We start from the raw sequence: 11,971 nt of genomic DNA, 5'->3' as shown, positions 1-11,971 counted from the left end.
TTCACGACAATTTGAGTCAACTCAGGTTTACGTAGGTCTACTTGACTTCACTATCAGGTATGACTGATTACAACTGTTTGGGTTTACTCTATAAACAAGACATTTGACGTAAGTATTATAACCTTTGTAACTCGTCATATAAGTCCCAAGTCTGGAGCTACTTATAACGGCGATACGAGACTAGTACAAAACCATATTCTGGGACAGTCCCCAGTCTGGCGCTACTTACAATACGATACTAGACTAGTACAAAACCATATTCTGGGACAGTCCCCAGTCTGGAGCTACTTACAATACGATATTACACTGGTATATTAACATTGACCGAGACCGTCCCCAAGCTGGAGCTACTAACAATACCATATGAGACTAGTATTTATTTATTTATTTATTTATTTGAGATGTCTATAGGATTACCCCTGCCCATTTACAGACACTCTGAAATTGGAAAGACTAAAATGCATACAATATTTACAAAACTAGTAAAAATAGAATTAAAATAAATTAAAAGAAGGTAAAATTACCGAAATTGCGTTAAATTCACACATCAACTATTTCATTTAGGACATCTTTTCTAAAAGTACTGAGACTGGAAAACATGTCAGTGTTTTGCAAGGTATTGATAAAATTGAAGGTCCTAGGTAAAAACGAGTTTTTCCTTTGAGTAGAATTATTAAAAACGTACCATTTTAAATGTGTAGTGGGAATGGAGATTCCTGGAGGGCACATGAAACGGAACATTGGCAACAATATACATTGAGTTAAAAGAGCATAAATATAAAAAGACTGCATCCAGCAATTTCCCACGAGATTGGAGACTTTGAATATTAAAATTCTGATAAAGATCACTGTAATTGTATTCTGGTAGAAATATTCTGAGACATAACTCGGGAAACAAATGACTGTGATCACAGTTTTGTAAAAACGCGTTCAAAGGACCGGAGAGGGTGACATTTTCAAAATGGAATGTTGGAAGGGTTACACTTTACACTTTACTGTACACTGGACGATTTTTTAAATAAAAAATAACATGAATTTGAACCTTTACATTGAAGCGTCAGCAAGCTTTGACGTGATGTGCTAATTTTAGAACTTCATCGTATGATTTCATTGTTCTGTAAAACTATTTTATGGTCTTTGAGATATGAATATTTATTACTAATCTAGACAAAGTGATTGGATATAAAATCTCAGGTGATGTCTTTCATAAGACTTATTAAAATCAACCAAGTCGTTAACTTGGCGTTCGTTGAAATCAGATACATGTATGAATGTTTCGTTGTGAATTCAATTCTATACACGGTGACGGGTCCAAGACGGTATGGTGCCTCGTAGAAGATGGAAGAAGAAACTGGTTGGCTGGCTATTTCAATGTGACAATCTTTTTTGACTTCATTTCAGAGTTCATAATGAAAATTACCAAATATCCTGAATGGAATCATTAATTTAGCTCTGAGACTCGTTACAGTATCGGATGGCAGATCACTTGTAGTCGATTCCAAATGGTTACAGATGTATAGGTGATCGATCGCCATATAATTAACCTCCAAAGGGCGAAGCCCGATGGGGGCTACTACTTTGGACGGGAGTATAGGTGATCGATCGCCATATAATTTAATACTAGTTCTCGGGTAATGAGTGTGAGCTCATGACCAGAGCACAGGGTGTGTAATTGTTCCATAGAATGCGTTCAGCAAGGTATATTCAGGTGCAAGTCCGTTAATTGTTGATTTGTAAGAGAGTTGTAAGAAGAAGTGTACCGTTGTTGGGTGTCACTCAATCTGATTAAAATCTAATGTGGTGAAGTCGGCTAGGTGTCTTTATTTACCTCTATTTCCATCGTTCTATGTCGTTTGTAGCCGCTTTCAACACATCAGATTGGGTGTCAGTATTAATGACAGACATGCGAACTGATGGAAATGAATGACAGCAGATGCTGTGTTTTAATATAATGCAACGACAGGACCGAAAATGTTCATCAGCCTGGTAGATCAATTGATTTACAAAGGTTAATTGTATGTTATAACCTTAGTAAATCAATGAAAAAGGACCCTTTGGCCTTTATAGTCCAATGACACCCTCTAGTGCTACAACATTTTAAACCACCAGACAGACGAGATCATGGGTAGTGAAAGCAGAAAAAGACAGTGGTCTGTGCTGGCGAGAACCACGGGCGCTCGTGAAGTTGCTAGCTCATAACTACGCAGTGAGGCCATCAGGCTGAGTAGCGAGCAACCACAGACAAGTCCACAGACAAGTATAGAACTATTACCGAGGCCGAAATCCGACACTTGAACTAGAAGACCGACACTTGAACTAGAAGACCGATTTTTGAATTGGAAGACCGACACTTGAACTAAAAGACCGACACTTGAATTAGAAGACCGTTTTTTTGAACTAGAAGACCGACACTTGAATTAGAAGACCGATTTGTCGCCATCGGCCACGGTAAACTGTACAACTATACTTGTCTATGGAGCAACGGAGTTGCGAGAAGGGTTTGCCGCGGATCGGAGCATGTCAGTTGCTCGACTACGAGTCAGAAACGTAACAAAACAAGAGTAAATTTAAATACTTGCCTGCGACCAAAACGTATACCTGTCGATACAATTTTATTGGTATCATATCAGCACAAGGGCATAGACGATGATTTAATACTACAAACTGACGGTCCAGAGCGCAGACACTCGAATCTATCTGTATGTTTTTTAAATGTATAGTAAATAAAAAGGTACGAACTTATGAAGGTCCGGCCAGCCCATAGACCCTAGCCTCCTCCTGGGTGGAGGGTTTATGGCCAGCCTAACGAGCCACCGGTGCCACACCTGCCAGTTTCAATCACCCTATGATTTTTAAACGAACAATTACGATAATCAAACCTCACCTATTAAAGTGCAGTCACCAGAAGCGCTATTCCATGACTTGCAACATCGGAAAACAAATTTTTGTGCGCAAGAGTATAGGTTTGGGAGCGTCGCTAGAAAATGATGTGTTCATATATGCAAATATGGATGTAAACATGACTGGACACGACCTAAACAACAATATAGACTCATTTGTCTGTTGAAAATATTTAATGTCGTTGGAACCATCGGCAACTCCGTATGCAAATCTTTAGATTTCGAAAATCAAAAATCCTTTTTATATTAAAGCTCTCAAATGTGAATTTGTTTGGATCAGACACTACAGTCCCCGCAGGTTTTAGAAAGAGGCGTTATCTCTACTTGATAAAATTCTGACGTTATTGGTTAACGTTGCTCGAAGTTGGCATGCAAATTAATGCAATGAGGTGTCGGTTGAAATATTGAAATAAACTAAGGGCATGAGACAACACTTCTGGTGTCTATAACAATATTGAATAACACGAATAAAGACAACATAAGTTCTGTCAAGTTCTTGTTTACAATTATTTCAGTATCTGGAATCGATAATTAATATCTAATTATAATACAGAGAGAAATGCATATATTTAACTATATCGAATCGCACTGGAATATAAATAGAATACACGGGACACGCGCTGCGCCGTGTACGTGTGTATAGTTTACCGATGCGCGATTGAATAGCGCCCCAACAACCGTAAAATCATGATAATCATGATAATGTACTTCTCTGTCTTGTCGTGTGATCGCGAGCTCGAATGAGTCGAATCTTGGCAAACGGTCATGAAAATACTGGAATTTGAAAATTCAACCTCCACGAGCTCAGCATTTGCTCACTTTGCTCACTTTGCTCATTTACTAAAATAGAAGGGTAGGCACTTTGGTGTTCTTATTTGGTCGATTTCAAGCGTCCTGATTGGTTTATTCGATGCCGTGCCCTACCCCTCTGTACATGCTGTATCAGGAACGCGTTTGACCTAGCCAGCTCGAGCATGGCCGGCCCTGAGCATGGCAAGCAGCGCGTCAGCTGTCGCGAGCGCACTGCTAAGCGTCGATTTTGCACCATGTCTCTCTGTATACTTTCTTTTTCTTTTATTCTTTTTTGGAGTCTTCCATATTTATATAAAGTTTCTGCGATTATTAAAAAATGTTTCATTTTTTTAAAGACCAGAAACTGTACAAGTACATACATACATATAATAGCAATTTTTAATCATCCCATTTCCGGCCTTATAACCAAAATAACAGATATGTGTAGACATGTATAATGAGTTTATTACAATATACTATAAATAAATTTAAGAAGTAAGTATGTAAATGTGATTCATAGCTAGCTTGGGCTTTTATTACCAGTATATCATTATCATTTTCGGAGATTTCATCAGAATTCTTGCCTCATGCCCCTGGTGAAATCATCGCAACAGAAACTTGGTGTATTTAAAAGTATAACATTTACAGCGAAACTGGCCTAATGAGAAATAGTCGATTTCCGGTTCCAAGATGCATTGCGCGAAAGGACGTCGCTTATGTTGTTAGATTTAGTCTTGTTTTGTCTTTATTACATTTGAAATAACATTTTCAGCAGGAAATGATGGTGAGACATGTTGACCTCTTTAATTATGGGTGATTTTATAGAACAAAGACTGAACGCCATCGATGACAGAGTGGGATTTTACGGGTAAACCCAGGGTACCGTCATGTGATAACCAGCCCACTGAGTAGCGCGTGCAAAGGCTCCGCGCGTACATTGTATGGAGAGACACGCAATGCATCTTGGAACCGGCAACTGATCTATTACGATTCATCAAAATGAATGGTCGAAATATTCGAGGCAATATAAACTGGTAAACCTCATATCGACTTTCATTTGCCGGTTGCGGCCTCTAGCCTGGCTACTTTCAAAGCGAAACTGAAGAACTGTTTGTTTTTTCTGGTATTACTATTGATGATCAGTGTAGGTCCCATGCATTTGCATAGCACACTTTTATGGCAACCTTTACGTGTATTTTCCTCATGGCGAAACTAGAAAGTGAAAGTAGCGTAGCAAAGCTCGGCGCCACCCCCCCGCTTTGTCGCGCAGAACAGTTATCCAACCAATATTGTACCATTACTTATACTTACTCTTTGTCATGTTAATTTCTATAAGTTGACTTTCATAGAAGACTGACAGTCACTTAATTAATAAGGTAGTCATAATAAAGCTGGGTTATTACACGTAAAACCAACAATTAAAAGAACAAGTTAAAATTAATTCAGAAAAAAAATACCAGATTTTCAAATCATCACTTTATTACATGGCACCTTGCAGGGAAAATATATTTTTAAAGAGAAAAAAAGTAAACAAACAAATTTTTTGTAAAGAAAACGATTAAACAATAAACAAAAAACCCTCAACTGTTTGCAAACAAATATGGCCAATTTCAAGCCCCTGAGGTAACCCCCCCCCCCACCGAAGTGTTTCGTGCGAGGAAACATATACCAAACAAATCAGAAAACCAAGATGGCGGCGGACATTGCAGAAATATCAGAGATTTCGTCAATTTTATCAATATTTACCGTCGTTCTTTGTTTTTCCGCCATGGCAATTTTTATTATAAGGTATGGTGTCAGATTTTGTTACTAGAATATATCAATAACCAAAAATATCGATGTTTTTCATGCACAAAGCAATGTGCATCTGTCGTGCACTCACAACATACTAGTAATTTGTACACACTTGTGTGTGCGACTATTGTGTGTGGGAAATATGTGGCCCTTGTCGGGCATTACCATTGTTCTCAAGTTTCCGCCATTAGCAACTATTTTTTTTAGGAACTGTGAAATTTCATCATGCGACCATTCTCAGCTGGTGAAGAATCGTATTTGAAAGTTCAATGGTAGTATTTTTTGTAGATCCAAAAATGTTTGAAGTGGTACTTCCGTGGTCACCAAGGCAAGGAGGTGTAATGGGAGATCTTACAATTATGCACACGTACTCGAATCAATCTGTACGATTTAAAAAAAATGTTTGGTAAATAAGAAATTAAGAAATCTGATTTACCATACATTTAAAACAACCCATACAGATTGATTCGAGTACCAGTAACCTGTGTTACAATGTACGGTACATGTAGCACTAGCATAGCAGTCTGTTCTCCATTTGTGTATGACAATGTGCATATCGCATCTATCATTCCCAGTACACTGTGATGTGAACTATTAATAAAACTCTATTTCACAGTGTCTCGTTTGAGTTCTGTAATCCATGTTCCAAATACAAACTATTCATGACTTCTTTTGCCCTTTCCCACATGTCTTATTTTCTCATTCACAGTCACATTCACACTCATTTGTCACAGTTTCTTTGTTTCTTCCCTTTGTTTAAATCCAGAAGTGTCAGATGGTTTAATTGTTCTTTTACCACCACAACATCAACTTTATTTTGATATCAGGGTACATAATGTTGACACCAGGTGGAAGTTACTAATCTTTATGAAAATAATGCAATAACTTAATTTATTTATAAAATACATTACCAGTAAATTACAAAGGAGCATGAATGTATTAGTGATAGAGCCATGGGATGAGAAAGCTGATCAATATAAAAGAGTCTCATCTCTCATCTCTCATCTATACTGTGTAGGGAAGTATGAAAGATACCAAGGCAAAAACACATGGCACTTAGCCAACAATATGTTAAAATACCAAGGGTTGCTTTTCAGCTGACCCTGAACAACTCACTTTCCCCTAGTACTAGCCTACACGTACACTGGGTCTAGAGGAAATCTTATCAAAAAGCCCAGGCAGTAATGTTTGTAAATTCTTTGTTTTATGGAACAGGGATATTTCTAAGCTTACAATATTCAAACTTGTTGAGTATAAATTACAAAGAAAAAATGGATTTGATTATTGGAATGTAATTTTGGATTTCTGTTTACTTTAAAAGTTCATTGTAGAATAATTTAGTCCCATATTCATGAAAACTGGAATGGTTTATTGAAACTGTGTTTGAACTAAATTTACATCTGTATTTGTAGAAGGGAAATATGTTGTGATGTTATTATTATTATTATTAAACTTTGAATGAAGAGGTATTATTAAACTTCAATTTAAGTTAGGGAATATTGTCTGAATTGTAACCTCTTCATGTCATCATTCACATTTACTGTACATGTACATTGCAAATTTACAAGATGATACCAAAGTGTTGAGTTCGTGGTACATTTCCAATACTACCATGATAATTAAACTTTGGGAAATAAAACAATGTATATTCTGAAATCTGCTTGTCTATATGACTGTCAAGTCAGAGATCAGAATGTTCAACAAAATATCCATGTTATAAGTATAATGTCGTTATTTTTTTTATATACATAGTTCATTCCAGTGTAGTTCAAATCTATCTGAGTTCTCCATGTGTTTACTGGGTTTTCTGTCAAATTATGGTACAAGGTATATAAATCTTTGCAAATTTTACCAGATGTGTATCTCTGTTGCCAGGGTTACTACCAACATAATGGTACAAGGTACAAGGTATAGAAATCTTTGCAAATCTTACCAGATTTCCCACTCTCTGGTATGGCGTTGGCCAACCATAATTATAGTACAAGGTATAATAATCTTCACCAAGTACCTTCTCTTTTCGAACCCAAAATGAAGATGATGACTCGGGTATTATAAATTTTGACTTAATTGGACAAATTTGTTTTTATATTTGAGGCAGACTTGGAATCAATCCACTACCTGTAAGCAGTCAACCAGTGGGAGAGGATGTACCAGTTACTGCCATGGTTGGAATGAGAAATCCATTCAGTTTAGAAATATTCAATACTGATTCAGCTGCTCTAAATAGTAAGTATAATGACAGTCAAGATAAATCATTATCATAAAACTACAAGCATGACTGTGACACTGTCCAAGAAGTAACATACTTCTTTGTTGCAGCAGAAGATAAATATGTTGTATTCCTGTAGGAATGACATGAACGTGTACCACAAGGAAAATAAGTGATGATATTCCATGAATAGATATAAATATGTCTTTCATCGACAATTATAAATTCAATTCTAGCCTCCAAAATATTGACATAGTTTTTTTGAAAAGTCTATTATTAATTGTACAGGCTGGATGTATATGTAGGTAGTTGTTCCTTCAGAAGTGAGATCCTAGTATATTTAATTACCAGATAGTGCCTTGTCAGTATCACAGAGATGTGTTAGACAGCTATCAAAAATAAATACAGGAAAATATTAATTGCTTTGTTAGAGCGCACTTTGCTGATTAAAGTTTGCTTGATATATATATATATATATATATATATGTTGATAATCCTTGTTGGATATGTACAAATGTAGAAGTAGATATCTAGTGAATTAAATGGCAAATAAGAAGTTTGTATGATTACTACATAGTGACCTGAGATTATGCATCATTGTCACTGACCATCATACAATAACTTTTTTGCGTGTCATACCTTTGTACTATTCTCTGATATTAGGTGGTGTCAAGTTGAAAGTATCAAGTGAAGTGCCATGTACACTTGATGTCTACTGGGGACTGAATATAAGCTCTCTCTACAACGTATTTACTCACAGACAACAGTCAAGTGAAGCACAAAGTCAAGATTGCTCAGCTCCAGTTAGTTTATGCCAAAATGATCCAGTCGAGTATCCTTTTGACTGTATCTGGAGTGTATCAAGGCTTGAAGTTCATCTTTTTGATACTAAGGTCACAAAGATTCCTATAAAAGAAGGTGATACAATTCACACAGTGACTTGCTTGTTTGTGGAGGATTTTGTTTTTCCCCAGTCATTCCAGTATTTATGAAATACAGCATTTTAAAGAGAAATTTATTTTTTCAGTCATTACTAAGTCAAACTTTTCTTGGCATTTAGTCATTCTTGTCACACTTTTGACTGGTGGAATATACATGCATATCTTGTAAAGTTACAAGATGATACCAAAGTGTTGAGTTCGTGGTACATTTCCAATTGTACCATGATAATTAAACTTTGGGAAATGAAATATGATGTATGTTCTGAAATCTGCTTGGATTGTATGACTGTGTCAAGTCAGAGATCAGAACATCCAACAAACCATGCTTGGAGTTAGAAGTTAAGTCTGTATTAATCCATGCATTCATTCCTTAACATAAATCAATCAGTCTGGATGTATGTCAAGGGGAAGTAATAGAACTGAAACCAGTAAATCAGCAACTTAATCTTGGTGGATTGCCAAGAACAAAATATCCATTGGTAGTAGTAATGTCAGTTGATGCAACACAGGATAGTGATATCCAGGAAGAGGAACAGTCAAATATAGTAAGATGGACTTCTCACTAATAGTAGTAGATTTAATGTAACACTTTCCCACACTAAAGCACTTTAACATGCAAGTATTACCCCTGGTATGGACTTAGAGAGAGTCATCATGTATACTTCCTCAACTCTCTTGGGAGTGCATGTAATCCATTGCTGCCTCTATAAGTACATAGGATTAAAACATTCACAATACAACCTCTATCGTACCAGGTCCCCAATTTTACAGCTAGGTCTACGTGGGCACAATCAATCATTGTTCAAATCTTGCTCAAAGACTTAGCCATTCAGAGGCTTGAACTAGCAACTTCCAATTCAAACTCTCCAATCATCAGACTATCATGACTCCATGATACATGTACGTGCCCTATCTCATGTATTTGAACATATTTTCTAATAGATTCGTATAAAACGTTAAAAAATTTGTGTATCCTGACTGAAACCAGGAAACTACATCAGTCAATTTTTCCCAGCAAGGTGACATTTAATGCCAAAATTCTTGTTTCTTATCACTGACATAAATTCTTTGATATTTTAAGAAAATTATTCACGTAGCTTGTGAATTTACTATGTGATTACTAATAACTGCTGTCAAGACAGGAAACCTTTAGTTTAATTGAGGATATCAGCATGTATCATTAATGTTATTTGTGCATGAACAGTATAGATTGGGACTGACTTTGGGAAGCAGATATTTCTGACCAGTTCAATGGTTTGTTCTCATTATGTATATTACTTGTTTATATCCCTCAAATGCTTTGAATAGAAAGGTTTTATATTTCAGCCATTGTAGTTTAGTTGGTAAGAAATTAGACTCAGGTTTATAGACATGACCAATAGAAACCAAAGTGTTGAGTTTGTGATGCATTTCCATTTGCACCATGATAATTAAACTTTGGCAAAGAAATGACACGTTCTGAAGTCTGCTTGGTTGAATTACTGTGTCAAGCTGGATATCAGAATGTTCAACAAATATGCGATGTAGTGAAATATAAATTTTTAATTTGGTTAGCCAAGGAATTTACAAATGATACACAGAATCTTATCACTGTGTGTTGAACACAAGTAGTGTCAAAACCCTTATTTTTCTTGTGATTTCCAGACTGAAAACACACATTTTTACTTTGATTACATAAAACCTGGTCTGTCCATGGTATCATAATTGTCTAGGTTATGGAATATAATCCGTATTTGTCTGAGTTTCTACCATTCATTTAAATACTTTTTTGTCAAATTATACCAAGATGGTTGGTGTTGTTATTTTTGCAGGTTTCCATGGTGAGTGCCATTCATTTGCCTGACAGTGGCTACTCAGTCAAATCTCACATTATCCTCCAAATGGTTTTCACAAATACAGGCAGTTGTTGTAACTTAGAGGTGAGTACAGTACTACATTCATTCTCTCTCATCCCTATAGTTCTACCTAGAGAGGTGAGTATTACATTCACTCCCTATAATTCTATGTGGAGAGGTGAGTACTACATTCACTCCCTATAGTTCTACCTAGAGAGGTGAGTATTACATTCACTCCCTATAGTTCTATGTGGAGAGGTGAGTACTACATTCACTCCCTATAGTGCTATGTAGAGAGGTGAGTACTACACTCACTCCCTATAGTGCTATGTAGAGAGGTGAGTACTACATTCACTCCCTATAGTTCTATATAGAGAGGTGAGTACTACATTCACTCCCTACAGTGCTATGTGGAGAGGTGAGTACTACATTCACTCCCTATAGTGCTATGTAGAGAGGTGAGTACTACATTCACTCCCTATAGTTCTATGTAGAGAGGTGAGTACTACATTCACTCCCTACAGTGCTATGTAGAGAGGTGAGTCCTACATTCACTCCCTATAGTGCTATGTAGAGAGGTGAGTACTACATTCACTCCCTATAGTGCTATGTAGAGAGGTGAGTACTACATTCACTCCCTATAGTTCTATGTAGAGAGGTGAGTACTACATTCACTCCCTATAGTTCTACCCTGATGTACCTGGACTATGTTGTATGCCACACACAGTAAAAGACCATACTAAATAATGCAGGAAAATAGGGGTGATAACCCATGATGTGTCATTAGCAGAGACTTTAGTTTCAACTAGAAGCCCATATCTTGTCAGCCAAAGTAATTGGTTGTGTGACAATGCCCTGTGTGCAATTTAATACCAATTGCATGCAAAGATAAACATATACATACATGTACGTAAAGAAGTACATACATGAAGTCTTCATTTTTAGTTTGATTCTTGAGCATGGCGTCATTGTGCACTGATTTGCATAGAAATATGTAATAATATTTATGGTACTGCACTGCTGTGCACATACCTACACTAGGCATGCAAATTTTAATGATGTAAGTAATAACTGCGATACAATTATGTATTTATGAATATTATGATTTACCCTTTTTTTCAGAAATTTTTTGTGTCGACTGAACAATCTGAAGACTCCACATCAGCAGAGACACTGGATCCTAATATATTTGCAGAGCTTGAGACTGAAGACTTGCCTGCAGGAGCCAGAGACTGCACTGTGTGTCAGAATGCATCAATCTCTAGAGTCTTACTACCATGTAGACATGCTTGTGTCTGTGATCACTGCTTTCCATTGCTTGACAAGTGTCCCATGTGTAGGGGACCAATTCAATCCTTCTTTTATATGCATGGAAATCAAACGTTTGATGAATATGATGACATGGATGACTTGGACAGTGAAGAGGAAATGCTGAGTTGGATGGCAAAGTTTGAAAGGGCATGTGAAAGGCTGAACAGGTGGTTAGGGCTTACACAGTGA

The 11,971-nt window shown here is 36.7% G+C and overlaps 1 protein-coding gene across 1 annotated transcript; it reads left to right on the top strand.

Moving 5' to 3' along the window:
- Positions 1–5,379: 5,379 nt before the first annotated feature.
- LOC144445042 (cell growth regulator with RING finger domain protein 1-like) lies at positions 5,380–11,971 on the top strand. The gene is made up of 6 exons (XM_078134596.1): positions 5,380–5,480; positions 7,585–7,712; positions 8,359–8,613; positions 9,012–9,181; positions 10,448–10,555; positions 11,594–11,971. The coding sequence occupies exons 1-6, from the start codon at positions 5,383–5,385 to the stop codon at positions 11,969–11,971; spliced, it is 1,137 nt and encodes a 378-aa protein (XP_077990722.1). The 5' UTR covers positions 5,380–5,382.

This window comes from Glandiceps talaboti, chromosome 2 (genome assembly GCF_964340395.1).
Source record: "Glandiceps talaboti chromosome 2, keGlaTala1.1, whole genome shotgun sequence".
NCBI lineage: Eukaryota > Metazoa > Hemichordata > Enteropneusta > Spengelidae > Glandiceps > Glandiceps talaboti.
Note: the sequence above shows the minus strand (reverse complement) of the source record. Positions and strands in the feature narration are given on the sequence as shown.

Coding starts and splice junctions, on each gene's coding strand:
- LOC144445042 (XM_078134596.1), top strand. CDS start 5,383: ATGGCGGCGGACATTGCAGAAATATCAGAGATTTCGTCAATTTTATCA. Junction 8,614..9,011: donor AAAGATTCCTATAAAAGAAG/GTGATACAATTC, acceptor TCATTCCTTAAC/ATAAATCAATCAGTCTGGAT. Junction 10,556..11,593: donor GCAGTTGTTGTAACTTAGAG/GTGAGTACAGTA, acceptor CCTTTTTTTCAG/AAATTTTTTGTGTCGACTGA.